The 21,926-nt window shown below is 37.6% G+C and overlaps 1 protein-coding gene across 1 annotated transcript in view; it reads right to left on the bottom strand.

The window, feature by feature from the left end:
- Positions 1–21,926, bottom strand: part of LOC106162343 (tenascin-X) — a 34,826-nt gene that overhangs the window by 2,795 nt on the left and 10,105 nt on the right. The window contains exons 11-44 of the mRNA XM_087017413.1: positions 21,628–21,878; positions 21,181–21,277; positions 20,772–21,032; positions 20,257–20,544; positions 19,433–19,699; positions 18,982–19,248; positions 18,505–18,777; positions 17,903–18,166; positions 17,503–17,766; positions 17,045–17,308; positions 16,559–16,822; positions 16,131–16,388; positions 15,645–15,911; positions 14,969–15,256; positions 14,605–14,877; positions 14,108–14,374; positions 13,649–13,921; positions 13,156–13,440; positions 11,883–12,284; positions 11,397–11,663; positions 10,812–11,108; positions 10,151–10,396; positions 9,674–9,970; positions 6,569–6,853; positions 5,970–6,239; positions 4,802–5,062; positions 4,305–4,583; positions 3,561–3,833; positions 2,875–3,147; positions 2,358–2,624; positions 1,715–1,981; positions 1,187–1,468; positions 651–688; positions 260–417 (exon numbers count right to left, since the gene is read on the bottom strand). Coding sequence (XP_086873539.1) covers positions 260–417; positions 651–688; positions 1,187–1,468; positions 1,715–1,981; positions 2,358–2,624; positions 2,875–3,147; positions 3,561–3,833; positions 4,305–4,583; positions 4,802–5,062; positions 5,970–6,239; positions 6,569–6,853; positions 9,674–9,970; positions 10,151–10,396; positions 10,812–11,108; positions 11,397–11,663; positions 11,883–12,284; positions 13,156–13,440; positions 13,649–13,921; positions 14,108–14,374; positions 14,605–14,877; positions 14,969–15,256; positions 15,645–15,911; positions 16,131–16,388; positions 16,559–16,822; positions 17,045–17,308; positions 17,503–17,766; positions 17,903–18,166; positions 18,505–18,777; positions 18,982–19,248; positions 19,433–19,699; positions 20,257–20,544; positions 20,772–21,032; positions 21,181–21,277; positions 21,628–21,878 — 8,833 coding nt within the window. The remainder of the gene's footprint in view (positions 1–259; positions 418–650; positions 689–1,186; positions 1,469–1,714; positions 1,982–2,357; positions 2,625–2,874; positions 3,148–3,560; positions 3,834–4,304; positions 4,584–4,801; positions 5,063–5,969; positions 6,240–6,568; positions 6,854–9,673; positions 9,971–10,150; positions 10,397–10,811; positions 11,109–11,396; positions 11,664–11,882; positions 12,285–13,155; positions 13,441–13,648; positions 13,922–14,107; positions 14,375–14,604; positions 14,878–14,968; positions 15,257–15,644; positions 15,912–16,130; positions 16,389–16,558; positions 16,823–17,044; positions 17,309–17,502; positions 17,767–17,902; positions 18,167–18,504; positions 18,778–18,981; positions 19,249–19,432; positions 19,700–20,256; positions 20,545–20,771; positions 21,033–21,180; positions 21,278–21,627; positions 21,879–21,926) is intronic.

The following is a 21,926-nucleotide window of genomic DNA, read 5'->3' as shown; positions in this document are numbered from 1 at the left end:
TTATGATATCATTGTTGTTAAGTGTTGCGTCATAGTAGTGACGTTATGTACAATCACATGTAGAGAAACAATAATGTTGATTGTTGAATACAAGTGCGCTATATCACATTGGCCTACATACTTCATACATTTATTATCTGAAGTAAGTGCTGCTTAATACAGAATGTTGTTAGACAAACATTCCCCTCGTAGAGGACACTTGTTTGGCCTCTTTTGAGGGTGATACATACATATACTAATATTATCCTGCCTTACTTACCCAGAACAATAAGTGTCAAATTTACTCGTTCGTCTAGTGTTAGGAAGGGCCCTTGCGCCCTTCACGACAACCACCAGGCTAAGATGGCCATGTCCTGCTTCTGCACCTTCGGAAACTTTGCCTTCCTTTTTGATCAATTTTAGACTGAATGATATGCGCTTGAAAAGAATAATTAACATATGTTAGCATTGGTGTCCAAGTGATTAACGATAATGGTGATTATTCAATAAAAATTAACTTCACAACAAGAACAACAAGAGTAACAACAGGAAATGAATCAACAAAGATAATTTGGAAGACAGTCAGAAAATATCTCTGGATCCGCCCCTGATTATTAATCAGAAGAAACATTACAGACTAATGTTTACAAACGGACAGATAATACACATACCGCTTCTGGTTTTGCACTTGCACCAGTCGGTCTCGGATCTGAAAATATTTTAATCATATATTAAACACGGATAGATTTAAAGTATTTCTGTACACGTTACTGGTACAACAATAAAAAAAATCCACCTTTCGGCACATAATTTCATAAGTTGTGTCATGCACTCAGTTACAATAACAGTTACAATAACAGCCATAACTCTTTCCAACATTTTTATCTCCATGGGTATGCACATGTGAGTCCTAATACCCTTGAAGGGGAACTGGGAACTAACATATAAAATGACATGCATAAGGCACACTTTGTAAATGCAACATGTTCTGCCAAACAATAGTAGTTATAGTAGAAAAGACAACAGAATAACAAATATAACTGAACAACAAATACAAAAGATCTCAACTGAGTCCATACACGGTGCATAACTACTGTGCATAAGATATCCAGAAAATTTATCACCAAAAAACAATTGGATACTAAACCCAGAGAACAGTAACATGATATGAAGAAGTAAAGGGACAAAAATATATAATTCAGTTTACCTGCTGGCGGTTTAGCAGTTGTCAAACATTCCCATTCAGTAGTTTCACTCTTCTGGGGTCCAAGATTTGCCCATATTTTCCCAGAATACCTGGTATTTACAGTGAGGTTTTTAAATGTATGATTGCGTATGTCGCCAGGGAGTACCACACTTTGCTTCTCATCTTCATCATGTTGACTTTGGCAAGTGATCTCAAAGCTTTCAGCATTTCCCTTATACTGGCTCCAAGATAACAATATGGCGGTGCTGTCAGGCTGGGCTGTGATGATAGGCACATCAAGTGCTGTTATTGGGCAAAGAAAAACAATCGATGTAATTGATGTGAAATTAAAACCTAACTCGTAAGATACACGATAGTCCATCGGTGCGTCCCTCAACTTAACATACATATATATATGGACAGGTCTATTTTTTCAGAATAAATTAATAAATTAGCGAAAATAAAAATGGAATATATACATTTATGCTGTATACTTGTACTCTCTTAATCATGTTGGAATAAGTAATACACAACATAACCGGACCGTACCTGTTGTAAATGCGAACGTGTATATCTCACTTTCTTTTTTGTGGCGTACGCAGCATAGTGCAATGGTATAGTTAGTTCCAGGGATAAGATTAGCCAATTCATAGCTCGATTCAGTGCCACGTATCATTTTAGTCACTGGTTCACCTTTGTCTGTTTTGTATTCAAGGCGGTAGTGATCCACAACACCCGCAGGAGGTTTCCAACTAATGGGGGCCGATTCCGCAGCTGGACTACCCACAAGTTTTACAGCGTCTGGTTGGCCTGGGCCTATTGGAGTTGAAATTTATATACAAATATCGGACAGGGCATTTGATTCCATGTTAACAGTGAACAGCGTATACAATGGCGTTACAAATACTTAAATGTGTCTGCATGGTTACGAAATTTCGGGTGTATTACGTTCAAGTTATGATTTTTCCTAAATACGGTAAACAACGTTGGGGATTTCACCTCACATAAGTATGCCCAGAATGGTTTTATTATTATCATTATTATTATTGTATAAACCTGCATGGAAGGGGGGAAGTACATTAGCATGTGATAATTGAATACCTACGTTTTATTTCAAAGATTCAAAGCAATATCAAAACTCAGGCGCTCATAAGCACAAACGAAGCTGTGTTATCAACTCCAGATTACTTACGTGTGGTGAATTCTGTTGTGGTTCTGGCTTCAGAGTCAGTACCGTCAATCACAGTTGATATTGCCACCATGTACTCTGTCCCAGGTTCCAAATCTGTCAGTTTCAGGTTGGGTACATATGTACCCTTCGTAAACCGCTTCGCCCCTGATTTCTCTTTATAATCAACACGATATTCTACAGTCCCTGCAATACCGTTATCTGCCCACGACAAATTAGCTGTTGTTTCTGATATACAGCCTACATGTATACTTCCTGGTTTAATGGGATCTAAAAGCAGCAAATCAAATCTGACACTTTAAAAAGTTTTCAGTCAATTTATATAGCAATGCATGTTACTAAAACTGTAACCAGACAGCCAAGGCTGATGAACCTTGCATGTCTTAGTCTGAAGAATAAAGCGCGAAGATGAAAGGATGTTTAAAGGAAAATAAAAATGTATGACGGGACATTATTAACTTGATTTTTTTTGCTTTAAAAACACAACTGGAACCTTACTGCAGGTGATGCTGTAACATACCTGTTGCTGCTGACCAATTTGTCTTGTCGCTGGTTTTATCTCCGCACACCAGTTCAACATAGCCTTCAATACGTGTGTTTGGCATCAGAGAATATATCAACAGCTGCTGGGGTTCTCTCGTAGATAAACGTTCAGTTATTTTCTGAGTAAAGCCAGGTATACGATATGTGACTACTGCATCGGTGACATCTGGTTCATCCTCCTTTCTACTCCATTTGAGTTTGATTGAATCTGGTGCAGCATCAATACTGCCAATCCACGGCGGTGATGGAACTAGGTGGAAGAAGCGGAAATTGAGAAAGGGAACCGGAATAAGATGTCTTATAACAGTGTGTATTTTCATGGTTTATACACAAATTGCATCGCTGACGGATGTAAATATATTCTATTGTTTTTACAAAACCTAAATTAAACAATTTAATCAGAATTGAAATAAATATATGCCTATATATGCAATTACAAATAACGATGAATACTTACAAAAAACAAGCTATTGGAATGGGCCGATATGGGCTAAACCTTATATTATGCAGGTATGGGCCTGTTCCGATATACAGACAGACATATTCCGACACACACACACACACACACAGTGTCGCGAGGTGGGAGATTGGAATATATACCTATATATATATATATATATATATATATATATATATATATCCAATTTCCCCATCACGCCTTACCTGTATAAAACGTTTTCCTATCGCCACCTTGGCTTTCGCGCCCTTCAACACTGGATTTCACTTCCACGATGTACTTGGTCCCTTGTTTAAGGTCAATAATTGATCCCTTGACTGCAGGATACTGAACCGTGGTCTTGCGCTTTGCTGATGGGTTGTGAGCAGGCCAAAATAGGATATCATAACTCTTGACCTTTCCATGACTAGGCGGCCTCCAGGACACGTCGGCATAGGTGGAAAACCCTTGCACTTGTACATTACTTACAGCAGGTGGCTCTGAAATAATAAAATAAAATCACAAGTGCATTCTTCTCGCAGTAAGTCCTGTGTAAATACTCAATAAACCACATGTTTTGCTTTAACCCATAAAAAAAGGGAAAGCAGGGCTATAGAAACCAGAGAGAAGATTCAACGGATGTATCATTTAATTGCGTATTCATAGTTATAATTCCATTTAAGAATTAAAATCAACAGTATGATTCAGGCATACTTGAGCCATAATAACTTTATGTTGAGTGACTGTTTAGCGTAATCGTAACAAAATTGCCAGGAATATGCACATATACAACCTGCAACAATGTTTACCACAAGGTCAATTTTTTTCTTTGTATAAACACTATATGTACAATCCGGAACCAATAAATGGCAATAATAAAACAAGTGCAATCTAAACAAAGCCATGGGTTTCTCTTGCTACTATTCTATCATTACCAAACACTACAAAATGCTTGACAATAAGTTATTTACCGGTGCTAAACGATGCCTCCTTGAAACCGTCACTCCTCGTTCCTTGAAAGACGGTCTTCACTTGTACCATGTACTGTGACCCTGGTGTTAATGACTTAAGTGTTGTCTCCAAGGTTTTAGAAGACACTGTCAGGCAGTCTTCAGATCCTCGAGAGGTCACTTCCCAATACCTGATTTCAAAAGTGATGCTCCCGTCCTCCAGTTTATCTGAATAGGTCCACGATATGTTTGCTGTATTCGCCCCGGGGTTGACAGATATACCCGTGGGGGGCAAAGGAGCTGTAAATGTACACAACAATTTATATGGGGATATGATCTATCTGTGTATCTATAAAATGTAGGGTTCCCTACTTGTTTAATCAAATTTAATGGTGAGAGCATATTACATTGTCTATTTTCATGTGTTTTTTCAAAATGGATTAAATGCAGCAGTTTTGACAAACTGATTAAAATGGGGATTTTTTTTGGTTTTCAAAATGTATACACAGTACATATACCTGTATGAAAATTGTGAGACCTGACATCACTTTCATTTGGTCCTTTTACCGTCAAGACGTCTACACGGTAGGAAGTGGCAGGGCGGAGACCAGGGAACTTTATGCTGAGTTCCTTTGTTTTTTTCTCAGTTGTTTTTTTAGTTGCCAAGTCTGTGAGAGTGACGACGATGTTGTCATACTGGCCTCTCGGCTTCTCCCATTCAATGTTGGCCGACACAGCAGATACTAACGTGTGGTAAACCGTTGCTGGAGGAACAAGCTCTGCAAAAAAGTTGAATTCCAACTGAATATGAGGAACTGGCTGCAATGGCGTTGGGTTAGGCTTTTTATCAACAATGATATATAACTTTTCGTAATATTAAATTATATGTGACTTATTGATCATACCATACCCTCTACTTTTCTACAATTTGGATTTCAAGCTCAACGCTGGTTCACCTGAAGAAGGCGACAATAATTTTTTTGATGAAGTCAAAAGGTCGTGATCTCCGTTTCAAACGTAAGATCCAGTGTGAGAATCACTTGTCTATATCTCAGTGTTTTACAACTGAACAAAATTGCACTCTCATAAAAACGATAATACTATTCCTAATACTTATTATTTCTAGTTATTGAGCAAGCGTTTAACGTGTCTGCTACGATGTACACTGCATTTCCCTATACTTGTATTCCTAATGTGAACCCCAAAACGGCATACATGTTCAGCAATCATGAGTTCATCGTGAGAAACACCTCGAAATACTGACATAGTGTTCATCCTGATCACAACATGCCATGACCCCACAAAATTACGTTTACAATTCAGATATTATTTGAAAAAAATATACTACGACTTTTAAATAATTCACGTCTATAAGGAACCATATAGTGGAGGACACCATTATATAGAAATATTTCCAAACTGGGCCCAGTAACTCGAAAGCATCGCACATTGCGACCGAGCTCAAGCGTCTTGATTCCATAACTCGCCCATACTCGCCCCATATAATACATTGTAGCCTCTTATGTAATATCGCTATTCGCAATACGCGATGCTTTCGAGTTAGGGACCCTGGTCTAATACATACATTCCTGCAAACAACCCCGTACATTGAAAAAAATATATAAACGTTTATGCCTGTATTATGGAGAAGTACCTATACATTGGTTTTTCTAATAATATACTTACCAGTCATGATATCAATCGGACCACTTGTGCTTGATTTGTCTCCACAGTGGAAAGTGACTTCTAGTATATACGTGGTGCCTGGGCGGAGATTATGTATGCTGGCGGTGGTCGCAGATACGTCAGTCATATCAGGCAACTGTGAAGGACTTGTATCTCCTTTTTGCCAATACTTAATCGTGATTTTGTCTACACCTGGTTCATTTATCTTGAGCCATTTCACTGTCAAGTCAGTCGCTGATGCTTCGTATCTAACGATTGGTTTTGATGGTACTGTAATCAAGGTTTAATATGTATTATGCAGTATTTGGCGGAGAATAAAACCCAGATGTTCCACGATACCCATATGACTTAGAAGGTCTTGTGATCTAAGGCTCTGTAACAACATTTAAGCACTGGCTTGTTAAATGATTGGTGCGACAACAAGAAAGAACATTTAGTTTCATTTTCATATGGCATAAGTTGCAAGTCTGTTTTAACAGCTTTGTGAAGTTCTGGAAACAACTAAACAGGCATTAGTACAGGATACCTGTTTAAATTGTATACAAAACTTAAACTGCATAATGTTTGTCTATTTACAAAGTTCATAATAACTGGTTTACCTGTATGTATTGTCAGCGTAACTGGATCACTCTTGACCTCCAAGTCCTTCTGATAATAACTTATGCTCCTCACCTCCACATTATAAACACGCCCAGATTGCCATTCAAACAAATCTGCCCTCTCGTTTGAAATCTTTGTGTTGCTTACAAAGTACCGAAATTGGTACACTTTAGTCTCGTAGAGTTTATAAAGTACTTCATAGCAATCCTTTCTGCCATCACATGTGAATCGTAAGACAAGGATTTTACTGGATAGATCACATTCAATGCGCGGCTTTTCAGGCTCTAGAAAAGATAGGGCAATAAATAGTTAAAACAATGTTTATCATGTTAATTACTAAAACAATAAATCGTATACAATAAATATTTTCACGTGTTCATAATATACTACCCAAAGAAGGTTTAAAGACCAAATATTTAAGATGCAAAAGTTTGAACAATGCGTAATGTTTATAAAATTTTGCCATTCTAGGACCAAACCATCATTCCGTATTGGATGACAAATTTCTATTTAATCTGTAATAATGGAATAAAATTAACTTTGTACACATTTAAAGTAATAATGATAATAATAATAATAATGATTTTTTATGGAGTGAAATACGTAAAAAGTTGGACAAGACTCTTCGGCCTCCTAACTTCCTGGGGTTGTAAAATTATAAAATCAAGTAACTGAATAGCATTACAAGAGCTTTGACTGACACATCCTATACCCATGCCACAACGCCGTGGTTTGTCTCTGGAGGAAAGAGGGAGACATATAGACAGGCTTTGACATGTAGGACACTGTCAGAAGACTAGATACATGTATAAGTCCTTCAGTAATTTACAGACTGAGTTAATGGGTAACGCTAACAGGGAGTAATCCAACAAACATAGGCCAGTTCCACCTTGTGTCACAAACCAAACTCGGGACTATTTTCTTTACTTGTATCTCATATGAAACTTTTTAGTCACTACTAGAGCACTGCAAATATCCCCCAGAAGGGCCACTCACACTACCATTAATGACTGATAGAAACCGTTGTAAGCCGTCTATCGTCAATACAGAAACCAAACCAATAGGCTTTCATAAGTATTGAGGGAAAATGCGATGAAGCAAAGATGAAACACATAAGCGATAGCACATGAAGACAGTGGAGAAATTAAACCAAGGCGCTGACTGACAAAACAATTAAAACAACAACCTGCAAAATCTGGCCAATAATGATCGAATGCAATGGGGATAAAAAGGATCTGTGGAGACAATCAATTTGCTTCTTCAATCTGTGACGTGACTTCGTTTGTATGGGACCGAATGTCTACGAGGAAGCAGGTACACTACCTGGAGATAAGGAGAAGGTCTTATTGAACAAATCATTAGGACAAGATGAGATCCCAACCTGGATTGTACATGACTTTCCTTCGTATTCAGCTCCAATCCTTGCAATATTCAACACATCACTCAGAGAGGGCCATGTACCAGCCCCTTAACCAAGTGCACCCCACCAAAGCAATAGCAACATATTGTAGTGAACCATTAATTGTGCTGAATAGTGAGCCACTAATTGTACTGATAGTTTTCTAAATTTGCATACATTAGGTACGCATATTTGTTTAAGTTTTAATTATTCAAATATATATAGACATGGCATGTTGCATGTCAGTTAGAGAAGTTCATTTAAAATGTAAATCAAGATTTAATTTTAATGTATCTACAATTAAGTTAATGTATATAGGCATGACATGTTACATGTCAGTTATGGAAGTTCATTTGAAATGTACATTATAATAGAGTATAAAAGTAGCGACCAAGCCACAGAGAGGGAGGGGATGTTGACTGAGAGATATAGAGACATAAGTGCCAAGCTGAAAATTTTGAACCCTTAGAAAATAAACGATATTAGCATTAAGCTATTGAATTTGAATATCTAGTACCCCTAAACATTACAAATAAAAGAAACAAACTCTGTCCCCTTGCAAAGCAGGTTCAATTACTTATGCCTTAAAATGTTTAGAAGCATGTGTACTGAAGAGCATACACTGAATCATTAATTAAGAAAAGTAAAAAAAAACATTTGCATTCTCTGAGACACTTTTGGAACGTCTATATCTCAAATGTTAGATCTGTTACATCTCCAAAGACTTTTATCTCACTGGTCCTTCGAAATTTTAATGTACAAACTCTAAATTATCTTAAAGAAAATGACTGATATCATACATGTACTTTAATAAATTGAACCATTTTATGTTATTAAATTCTTTTAAGGAAACCGATTGATTTAATATTTTAATATTAATTGAACGATTTTGTGGCAATGAACTATTTTAAAGAGGCAGTTTAGATTTTACATTTAAATCACTGAATTCTTATTTTAGTTGCTTTCATAACTTACATATACTATGCAACGTTTAATTACAAGAATAAACATTATTATTCTTAAGATATTGATACTCCAGGCAGTGCGACCAGTAATGGTGCGGTGGGTTTTCTCCCCCCTTAGCCTACATTATAAATGGCTATCTCACCGGATTCTGCTACAGAAATGAAAACCTGATAAGCATGTTATGTCATTCTCCTGTAAGCTAAGTCATGGAACTATTCTACAATTAAACAATGTAAGTTCTCATCGTGCAAGTGTTTCTAAAAGAATTTCAGCTGCTGAGAAACGTCCACAGAAAGGACTTATTAACTGGTCTATTTTTACAGATATGCACCCTTATGGGATCACTTCAATCATTTCAGCGAAATCACCCCATGATCATATCAGAATTAAGATATTATAATAAGCTCGCTCAAAGCCTCGCTCAAGTAGAAATGTTCATTTCATGGCAGTCGCTCCAGACATTTATTACTCAATGGAGAGGCGTTGTGAAGCATGTTTGGTTACGACAGGCTGACAAGCATGATAGTGAGTGACTCTTGGGGGTGTCAATTTTATTTTTCACCTCCTTTTTTATATGGTCATTTGTATAATGATATTTGATAGTTAAGTCCAAACATTGTGCATACTTCTATAAAGAGATGGTCGATTTATTATAAAGTTATTGAGCAGTATAAACATATAAAATAGTTTCTGCTTTTCTTAATCGGAAGAGTTGTTTAGCTTAATAAAAATAACTTACTTGTTGCAACTTCGATGGTGTCACCTTTCTCGTCCCTTGCACCATCTACCTCAGCGCATACTCTTATGCGGTACTTCAATCCTGGCTGAAGGTTATCCAATATTTTAAAACGACCTTCTACTATATCCTTTTTTTCGCCACCGGACAACCACTTTGTGAAATAACCCATTTCTTCATCTACAAGTTGATGATATAAAGCGTAGTGTTTTACTTTTCCGCCAGGAGGATTCCAGTTAAGGGTGATGGAGGTTGTTGTCACCACTAAATTTTCTTGTACGAATTCCGGGTTGCCAGGGGCTAAAATTAAAGAAAATTATCACAATATCATAAATATAGAATATACAGTATTATGTTTCTACATGCGATGTCTAACATTGTTCAATGAATTAATGAAGTGCATTTCATCTAATGGTATGTGTGCCCGTATGTCATGGACTTTGAGATAATGTCAAATAAGAACAGATGTGAAAGACAGACCTATCGTGATCGTTTTTAAAATCGTCTTGCTTGTTATTTCATTGCTGATGGCCGCTACACTGAAAACATAGGTTTCCCCCCTTTCAATAGTTTCCACTTTATGTCTGCAGGTCGTTGTGCGGGATATATTCTTATTTTCTCCCACCTCAACGGTGACATCGTATCTACAAATATCACCGTCAGGCTTTTCCCAAGATAATGTGTTGGTTAACGTATCCCATATAAGACCATGGACTGGTTCTGGATCTGTATAGAAAGAAAAAATATTATGGTACAGGTATGAGTACGTACGTAGGATGTTCAGCGCCTATGGTTGTAAAAAATCCATCTTTTATACATTTCTGCCCATTGGTATTACGAAACACATATACTTTCAACATATCTGGTCTAGTTATTTACCCAATTAAGTCAGCAATTGCTTAAGTGGTGCTGATAATGTTGCATTGGTTGACACCGAGTGGATGACTGATATATTACTTAAGTTTTAACAAACCTTTACGACCAGATGTGGTATAGCTCCAGTGGCCAGTTTCATAAAATAACTAGAAAATGGTCAAAACTTTTAGACCAACAGTTTTGCCCCCTACATGTATGAAACAAGATGTGTCTGCAGAAAATATCATTGTAAAGAAAATGGTTCATTGCATGAAAGCTTGTGTACCTGTTGCTCCTATGCAAAACACTTCTTTGCTTGTAGAGTGGCCGATTGTGTCTTTCCATCCAGTAACTTGAAGAGAGAATTCGTACTTTCTGCCTGGGACTAACCCAGTAACTTTCAGACTTTGAGCTTTAACCTCCGTATCATTGTGGTATTCTTCGGTAGTTCTAAAACGTCGATATTTCACCGTGTATGACCAAGAAGCTGCCGCAATAGATGGCGGTGCATCCCACTGCAAATGTACTGAGCGTGTGGGTAAATCGCTTTGGATCTGTCGGAAATTTTCAGGACACGGAAGATCTGAAATTAAAACAAACATCTAAAAGTATTTCTGCTTAATAACAGTACACATTTAAAGAATATATACTTTAACAAACGAATATAGGCTATATAGTTGACTGTTCTTGCTATGTATATTTTGAATTGAGAAATATTTAAAACACATCATATCATATCATATCATACCGAAAACTTTATTGTAGATCTAGTTCACATGTGTGCAATAAATCAGGGTTGTTGATGTAACCCAACCACCATTGCAGCATATGGTGTGTGTTGAAAACTTGTGCGAAGAAATGATAAATCTACCTGTGGCTGCTACAAACTGAGAAGGATCGCCTCTCATCCCATTACTTATAGCATACACTTTGTAGCTATAGGGAACACCAGGCGATATGTTATCAATGATACAATTTGGAGTACTTGAGCTCAATGGTTGTCTTGTGGTTCGGTCTTCTCTTCCGTATTCTATTTCATATCCACTGACATTGCCTTCACTAGCACCCCAAGACAGAGATATTGATTCTGCACTAGTTGTCTGTTCTTTTTTTGTAACTTCCCCAGGTTTACCCGGCTCTGGAATAAAATAAATACATAAAACATCACTTTGATTCCAACTCAATATATCAAATTACTGTATCAAATTCCTGCATAGTATAGATGTTTAATAAAGAGACATGCTTGTGTTTCGAATATCTACAACATAATGAAAACAAAATATAACCCTTTATTGAAAGTAAACTGTATGGATAGGTCATTGTGTACATACAGTAAAGATAAAATAGTAACGCTCACTTGTTGCCTGTGTCAGCTGTTGTGGCAGACTAGGATAACCGTGAGTTATCGCAAAAATTCGGATTTCATAATTTGTGCCAGGAACAAGCCTTTCTAAATTGCACTTGCTTTGCACAGTTTCGGTTTGTTCATAGCTTGCATCACGTGCCTTTTCTTCATCGTTGTCTAGAATTTCTAGATTTTTTTCTGACGCCGGTTCATCATTGTTACTTCCCTGTAGAAGTAGTTTTGTCTGAGTATCTGCACTGCCGTCGTCTTGATTGTCAGTGACAGTTACTTGAGCACTTCTGTACATGATAATATAATTATGGACAGCTCCTGCAGCTGGCATCCATTGCAAGTATAAACCTTTGTTGCTTGCTACAAGGGTACCTGTTACAATAGTACCGGGCATTGCGGGCGCTGTAAAGTAGGATTAAATTCTGAACTTATATTTAAAAGTGTACCGTACTTAACCTTTACCTCACAAATGTACAGGTTATCTAATAACACAACCTTTAGGATATCATTTCAATGAACGAAGTGTACGAATAAGATGAACTGAATAAAAAATCGCACTGTCCCCACACGAAGCGAGGTGTCTTTTTTTCTTCTCACTGGTCACTTTTTATCGTAGCCCGAGAGAGACTTTGCATTACTTGGTTTACTATAGCAATTGTCCTTAAATGTATGAAGAAAGGCAACTTTCACTTTTTAATAAGTGCGCCTACATATCTACACACACTGGACAATAGAAGTGTCACCCCCCTGAATCAGAGTAATCAAACTTATAATGCCTGGTCTATTTACCTGTATAATGTGACTAATGAGTATAAAACCGCTGTACCATGGAATTGTACTGTTGGTCTTTTTGTGAAATTTGATGTTAATAACATAACACCAGGAGCATATCATTCCACAGTCATTCATCTCCCTTAAGTATTGGTTCAGTAGGGGTGACACTTCTACTTTCCAGTGTGTGTAGGTCTATAAATATCTAATTCACTTCAAAACGTTATGAATGCCATACACGACCCATACCGCATTGTTACAGAATGTCTAATTTCTAGACACTCTGTGGAATCTGGCTAATCAGAGGGTTTTGAATAAAACCTTCACTTCAGATCAACTTATAGTCCACGGTAATAGTGCATGGTCATATAACCAAAAGTCCCCTTGTCCAAACCAGTGTTATTTTTTGAAATAGCCGGTGGCCACTGACCAATCAAAGGCCTATAATTCTACAAGAGGTATTATAACCTACTATTAACCAGAAATCAATAATTATAAATACCTGTAAAAGCCTTACACGTGGCACATTCACTCTTTTGTCCACTGCTTAAAAAAGCCGAAATACTGCAGTTGTATTCAGTTCCAGGCTCTAACCCAACTATTTCGGCAGTCTCTAGGCTGCACTCGACATTCACTGGACTACGCCCAACCCCCTGGGCGTCATAGACTATTTCAAAGTGATCAATGTCTTCTCTTGGCATTTCCCATTTCAGCTTAACCGATGTTGGTTGCCTTTTCTTGTTCACCTGTGACCATATCTGTTTGAAGTTGGTTGGTGCTGACGGATCTAAAGAGATATAACGTGCAACAATAACCAGGATGGGATATGATGCATTCTGACATGCCAGGCTGTCACAGTGAATATATATAACAAAAACAGCAATGGTGTTTTTTCTGAAGAACGCAACAGAATATGCATCCTTCACATAAACAGATAGAGAGTGGCATTTTAAGTATACATGTACGCATCTCAATTATTACGAAGACAGACTTACTGGTCCATATTGTGCAGTTGCTTGTATCACTCTTTAGTAGTTCCCCTTTATTGTCCTTTACACAGCTTGCTAATTTTACATCATACTTTGTGGCGGGCAATAAGTTCATCAGTTTATATCTACATTCCGTTGTTCTTTCTGGGTTCATGGCGTTGATGCCAGCTTGTCTGCAAGACACTTCGTAACTACACAATGCTTGAACCGGCTCCCAACTAATGGAGACTGACCTTGTTTCAATGTCCATTTGATCACATAGTACGGGTTTGGTTGGCGCTACAAAAGTCAATTGTATATTAAAAACGACACCGTTAAATAACTAGAAATACTGCCTATGTAATTATATGAAAATAAAAATGGTGAATGCCATTTAAATGCAGCATCACGCATAAATCAATATGGACGTAGAACATTGGTGATAAAATACGCAACGTTCAATTGTGGGAATGCAAACAAACATACCTGTTGTAAATTTCAGTACACATTGGTCACTTTTGTCATGATCCGTTACGGAGAAAGCGTGCAGGACATAAATAGTTCCAGAGGTGACGGAAAGTGGCGGTGACGGACTCTCTTTTGACGTCAGCGTTTTCAGATCTTTTTCACTGTCAGTTGGGAAATATTCAAAGGACATGTGTTTGAATACCCCACGTGGCCTTTCCCAACACACCACATATGCACCTTCGCGAAAGCTTATGGTGATGAATTCGGCTTTTGGAACTTCTGGAACTGAAGGCAAGTAGTGTTAACATATGTATTCGTATTACCTTTATGAAAAAACACATTCAAGATACATGTTTCCTTGAGCATTTCGTTAAATGCATTTATGTTTATCCAAAAGTAAACTTTGAAATTTATATTTGTATAGCCAATCGCTATCAGATCAAATTTATTCCATACTCTTATTATCAAGCTTGTTAAGAACACACACATGTAATAGAATAATAACGTTTACGAACCTGTGCTTGTTTGGCATTCCACGTAGCTGCTCTTCACGCCTGCCTGTGATGTACTGGAGATCAGACAATGATACATCATGCCGGGAGTCAAATTTTTTACTAAGTATCTGGTGATGTTCGGCTTTAGTTCATGGAAGGTCTCTTTGCCAACTGTGTCCCTGACGATCAGTGTGTATCCTTCAATATCACCTCTACTTGCCCCCCATTTCAATGTCAATGTTGTCGTTTCTCTAAGATCTTTTAGGCAAGTGAAATGCTGTGGAGGTTCTGGTTCTATACAACAAAACAGGTGTAATTAGACATGTTGCTAAGTTGTAAACATTGCTTTAAACAAAATACAAATCTTAGAAATTACAGTACAAACCTGTAAAACAGTCGAAGTTCACATGCTCACTCTCTAGTTCCCCTCTGGACAGGGTACGGATCCAACCGATGTAATGGGTGCTTGGTTGCAGATCGTTTATTACATATGTCTTCCCTGCACTAAGGTCATAACATGTCCCAGTGTCAATACCATCCTTCTTGTCAGTGACATCCTTTTTGCAAAAGATCTGATATCGTTCAAACTTTCCTTTTGGGAGGTCCCAGGACAATGTAATCGTGTTCTTGGTGGCAATAACTCCACCCCTCTGCAGCGTGGGTGGCGCTGGTGCTTAAATGTATTTTTGTAACACGTTATATCATCAAGTATAAACAGGTAGCCAGAAGAACATTAAGTAACGTTTTCCATAATATATTTGGATATCACATATGCTGCACGCCTAAAGAAGTATTTCAATAATATTCAGTTCTAACGTTCTAATGCATCTATATCATTAAGTGTCAAAACATAGAAGGTGAGGCTAGGTTATAATACCAGGCAATTCAAAATATATGCTCCTTTGACAATGTACCAATCCATGAGGATTTAATGTTTCCTTGGCTAAATTCTTATCGCTTAAAAAACTCACATATACGCACAAAACGCTCAATGTACACATTCTATTTTATAGGCTTTAAGGCTATTTCATGGTGACTCAAATTTCTATTTGTATACTTACATTTTTGTAGATGGATGCAACATGGTTCACTGTGATTTTCAACACTAAAAGATCGGATTTCAATTATGTAGCTGACTCCAGGGGTGATTTTATTGATCAAGGCATTTGGTTTGGGTGTTTTAAAGTTTGGTTTGTATGATTCGTTGTCTTCCTGCTTGACCAAAATGTCATAGCCATCAACTTGACCAACAGGCCGATCCCATTTGAGTTTAAAAGACTTTATTTCTTCTGTCACATGGATCTTTTCTTTACTAACCATGGCAGGGACTGGACAAAAAATACGTCGAGATGCATAAATGGTAATCAAATCACAATTATAAACATAACAATTAAGTTTATCAATTAAAATAACTTAGATGATAAATGTATATGAGATAATCATTATAACTCTATAAATAGGATGAAGTTACATGTAGTTCTAAAATTCATGTTTTTGAGTGTTAAATGACCCTTACAGTTAAACATTATGTAAAGAAATACACCTACCTGTAACAAAAGTAGTCGTTCGTTCTTTGCTTTCTATACTGTTTACAAGAGTAGTGATTTCTACATAATTCTTTTCTCCTGGTTCAAGGTCGACCAGAGCAAACACACATTCGTGTGTGTATTCATCAATTTTATCCTGTTTTTTGTATTTCCAGTGAGAAACCCTGAAACTTTCCCAATTTCCAGATGGGGGTTCCCAACAAAGAGTTGCCGATCGTTCCTGTGTTTGTACCTCGATATCACCAACTTCATCTGGATCTGTTAGGGGACACAAAATACAATATTTTTTTACTGGTTTTAATTCGTCTGCAAACGTATATTTATAACTTAATTACGTCAGGAAATTTATACCGGATCAATATTGTGACTGAAGTTAGTAAAGATACAAATACAGATAAGGGAAACACAAGTACCCAAATATACAATACCTGTGTAAACATTCAGTGGGTCACTTGCAGTGTCTGCATTGTCAGTAACGGTGCGAATTATCACTTCATATTTAGTCCCTGGTAGCAGTTCATCAAACGCTGTCTCTGTATCGTTGTCTCGAGGTACTTTCTTAATTCGAACAGATTCATGATCTCTGATCAATTGGATCTCATAATACCGAATCTCGCCTTCAGCGGGTTCCCACGTTATTTTCAAAGACCTGGTACCCTTGTCACTGCACTCTGGAGTGCATTTGGCTGGCCCTGAAATAAAAAGAATACAAATATTATCATGGACCAAAGAGGCTCTGATGTTATCTAAGTCGTATTTTGTAATTATGGTATCTGGGTTACATTGTTCTCGTAATGTTCTAACCGCTTCCATATGCGCCATACTATTTCCAGTGACTTTGTCATGCCTGTTTGCGATTTTGTATGGAATAGATGATTTACCATATCCAACTTATTTGACACAGTTGCACCTACTTGTGGAACAACTGAAACAATAAGACTCGCTTCGTTGGTTATTTCGCACGGTAAATAGACAACCAAGGTATGTTGTTCCCGGAGTCAATCCAGGAATTTCCACCTCTTCTACTTCTATAGGAGGCAATGTTTTGCCTGTTTGTAAATCTTTGGGTCCCTTCAATTGCAACAGGTATCCGTCAACTTTGCCTTTGGGTTTACTCCATTTGCACTTGATAGCATCAATACAAGGTTCAATATCTATATCTGCAATGGGTGCTGGGTCTGGTAAAATATAATATTTTCTTTTTGTAGAATTAATAAATGTATGTGTCAAATTGCACTACATAATTCTATTATGCAACAAACATCTCGGTTATATTCCTGATGGAGAGGGAAATGATACGAGACATCATGGAAAACAAACAAACAATGTGTGCTAAAACTCCCCAAAAAATAAAAATAAAAAAAAACCCCACCTGTTTGCACATAAATGAAACAAGGTTCACTCTCCATCTCGTTACTGACTGTAACAACACTGACTTCATATCGGTCGCCAGGGCACAAGCCATCAACGGTGTGATGTGTCTTTGTTGTCTCTGTGCTTTCATATAGCCCTGCCTCATCTTGTGACCGCCATCGAACGATGAAGAATTCAAATGAACCGTGCGGTATGTTCCATTTTAGATCCACGTGGGTCGATCCCTTGCCTGCTTCTGCAAAATCCAATGCCACATCCGGACCTGGAAGAAAGCAACAGATTCCATACAAATGAAGTGTGTATATTACACTGAAACTAGTCAATCACAGTTTATTTTTCAGCTTTGATCAATATTACCTAGCAAAATCTATCAAAGAGTGTTACATTTGATTATATACCTGTGTCAAACTGCATTTGGTAAGAATCGCTTTCCCTCCCGTTTGACACTGACGTGATCTGTGCTTCGTAACGTGTACCAGGATCCAAACCTGTGAGGACTTTGCACGTTTCTCGTATTTCCACATATTTCGAGCGGTAAGCCTTCCCGCGCGGCCAGTAAGATACTCGGAAATGGTTGACTTGACCATCTGGTCGCCTCCAGGACAGCTGGACACTCTTTAGAGTCAGGTGCATAACGTCACAGTCTCCTATCCAATCAGGATCTTTAAAAAAAGCGAACCGGTGTAATGTCAACCTAGCTGTTTTCTCTACCAGGGGTCTGCCTTACGGTTAAAAAAATCGTAGTAAAAAACCCGGGGGTCTTTTACAACTTAAGAAAGTTACTTTGCTGAAATATATTCTTCCATATGTATGCATTAAATTTATTAGACGTGTGTATGATAAGAGAAACTTATTATTATTATTATTATATACACTTAAAGAATATAAAAAGCGCATCACAAGTTTAATGAATTGGGATACATACAACAAAAACAAATGTTCAATATATCAACCATTTAAATAAGTTTAGCATTTGTTACTGTGCTAAATGTCGTGATACCTGTGACAGCCGTCCAGTGCTCTACCAGCCCATCAAAATGTCGTCCATCATCAAACACCCTCGCTATGATATCACCAGAATACCGAGTTCCAGGGTTAAGATTGCAAAGAGTTATTCCTGCATCCTCTGTCGTCATTGTCTCTTGGCAGTCCTCACCGAAACCAGTGTATTTCACTACATACTGATTAACTTTGCCATGCGGTGGACACCATTGGAGGAGTATAGTTCTCGTATCAAACTTTTCCTGTTTTAATACAACTGGTTTGCCCGGTCCTAGGATATAAAGAGGATGGTTTGCAAATTACAGTTGTTTTCGCGTAAAGCGTGACATACTGTAGAAATACATACAGGAATGTTTCTATTTTATTTTATTAAGTTATCAATATCCACTTTTATAAGATCAACATACACTGCCACACACTGTGTATTCTATTGAAAATGTTAGCAATGACAATTAAGATAATTTCACCAACTTACTGATTAGGTAATGTTTTTCTGCAGGTTGACTAAAACGGCCATTTGAACAAGATTCTACTGAAAACTTGTATTTGGTTCCAGGAAAGAGTTCGCAGAATTCAGCTTTTTCAAGATTCGATTTCACCTCCATTATTGTGTCCCCCGTTTCACAGGAGTAACAGCGAGCAGTATACCCATCATACAGACCAACTGACGGGGATCTCCAAGTGACAAAAACACTCGTGTCATCACGTAACTCCAACTGAATTTCTTCTGGGGGAACAGGTGCTGCAGATAATTCAATGCATATTACTTTATTGTCAGATATATAAGATACCTGTAGTACATAATGATGCTTAAGTAAAAGCAGACGTTTACAAAGTTATTGTTATATCTTTTAACGTTATTTTCTCAGTGAGTCTTTTAGCATATGTCTGCTGATATTTACAGATATGTGGGTACTTTTATTTACCTGTTATGAACGTTATGCATGACGGGACACTTTCTTTTCCTTGACTGTAAGATGTCACAAAACACACATATATTGATCCCGGAGAAAGATCGTTTACTGAAAAGCCAGTTGCTGTCGTGACGTGATCGCCAAGGCAATGGTCACTATCTTTCTGATTGATCCTCAGTACATATTCCTCGACATCTCCAACAGGGGGTTCCCATTCGAATGCAGAACGATCCATGCCCGGCTCATCGTCTAACCTGAGACGTTTAGGCGGGTTTGGCTCTGTATACGAAAGTGTGGCAAAGATATTTATTTTGAGATCAAGTCCATTAGGAAAATATCAGGTCTGCTGCAAAAATGCTGTAAATTTGCTGCAATATTGATGCAAAATGCAATTCCTTTTCGGAAATTTGCAGCAAATTTAATATTTCTGCAAATTAGCAGCAATAATTTCCGGCAAACTGCTGCAAAATCGTTGCCGCAAACATTTCATTTGGGTAAGGGGTAACAAACATTTAATGTACAATCATAACATTCTAAATTTAGACATCACATATCACACGAAAATATATTAGAGAATAAGCAAATGTGTTTTAGTATTTAAAACGCTCTAATATTGGTTCCATACTTTACCTCTGACTTCTCATATGCTACTAAGCTTTACTACTGGTATACTGATATTGCTACCGGTATATACAGAATGTTCGATATCTGTGCTTAACTATAAATCAAATTACAGTAGTAGGCACACAGTAGGACATAGAAGCCTTGGGTTAATGCAGACTAATCTCCGAAACAGAGAAGAACAAACCGGCATTTGGGAATTCACAAAAGCTTACTGGTAGAGAATTGAAAATCCTCCCTACGACCTTGAACATCCCAACTGAAGGCGGTGATGCATACTTCATAATAGCGCCCTGGTACAAGACCTTGCAATTCAACAGAGTGGTCATCCTGGGATTTGACAGTTCTTATTTCACGGCGGTAGCATTCTCGTTGTATGGCTCGGTCCATACAAATTACAGAATATGAATCAACACGCCCTTGTAATCGTCCCCATGTCACTCTCACTTTGGATGTATCGTCACCGACCTCGGAAATGTTCACGTCAACTGCACTGTCTGGCACTATTCGATAAGATTTTTTATTACTGAATGAGAACGTTTAAATCAAAAGCGCATTTCGCAGCTGAAGCTAGAGCAATTGAGAAAAATACCTATATACATTGCTTGTAACATGGATTAGCCTGTAATTTGTATAAATGAATATTTCAAAACACACAGTATTAAATACAAGATATTTCTTAAAATAAAACATTATACATTTATTGATCTGACGAATGGAAATTATTTACCTGTAACTTTGGACATGATTTCCTTCTCACTTAAAATCCCATTACTTTTTGCTTGCACTGATATAGTGTACTTGGTGCCCGGCTGTAGGTAATTAATGGTATACGTGCACGTGTCGCATGGAACCTCTTTAAGACCGGTGTCACCGCTGCCGTCACTCCAAGAGACCAGGTACGACTGCACTTGTCCCAACGGTTTCGCCCAAGTGACATCTATACTGGTACAGGTGGAATCAGCCGCCATTTCTGTCGGTTTTGCGGGGTCTAGAGAGAATAATGAGAGACACGCTGCCTACATAGGCAATGGGAAAGTAATTGGGAAATTTAGGGAAAACAAAAAAGGATGACAGAATATGTGTACGGTTGTTCTTTTTCAGTACATTAGCCTTAATTTGCTGCAAGCTAGACTTACGTGTGTATAGTGTGATGTCTGCCTGGACCTTCTTCCCCTGTATATAATTTGATTCGGCACTTTCTTGTATCCCTTCGGCTGGTGGGTATTCACAAAGCTAATAAAAAGGAAATTTTCGATTTTATACTTTAGGTATAATCGATAAACTACTGTAAATCAGCCAATTTTTACAATGTATCATTAGCTTTTATGACTCTTCTCAAACTGTTTTTAAACATCCTTCATAAAAAGCATACAAAGGAAGCAATATATACGCTGCGTATATGACATTTGGGACTATCAGCCACAATCACCAGCATTATACCAGTAAAGCCACTGGTCCTTTAAATATAGTTTGCCGTTGAATAAAATACGGAATATAAAAATAATAATGATGAGTATACTGTTATCATTATTTGCATGTTATTTGCTAGGTAATATCGTTGTCATTTTTTGCTTAATTCTTACCTCGTTATCAGTACAACACTCCGCTGCAACAATTACAGTGTACTCGGTGCCTGGTGTGAGCCCGTATAAGATACAGCTTTCTTTGTGAGAAAGTACTTGTCGGAATACTTCATCCTGGCTTCCTCTGTAGAACACAGTGTATCTGTCAACGCTGCCCTTTGGCTTAACCCATCGTATTGGGACACTTGTCGTAGTATCCAATTTGGGCATTCTTTCTTTTTGCAGTTCCACTTTCTTCACCTCACCAGGAACTGGAGAATAGATGTAAGATATATTTTTGATACAGTGCGTGATACATG

Source organism: Lingula anatina, chromosome 7, assembly GCF_051362555.1.
Source record: "Lingula anatina isolate TDL-2025a chromosome 7, LinAna3.0, whole genome shotgun sequence".
NCBI lineage: Eukaryota > Metazoa > Brachiopoda > Lingulata > Lingulida > Lingulidae > Lingula > Lingula anatina.
This window is presented reverse-complemented; position numbering and strand designations above follow the sequence as displayed.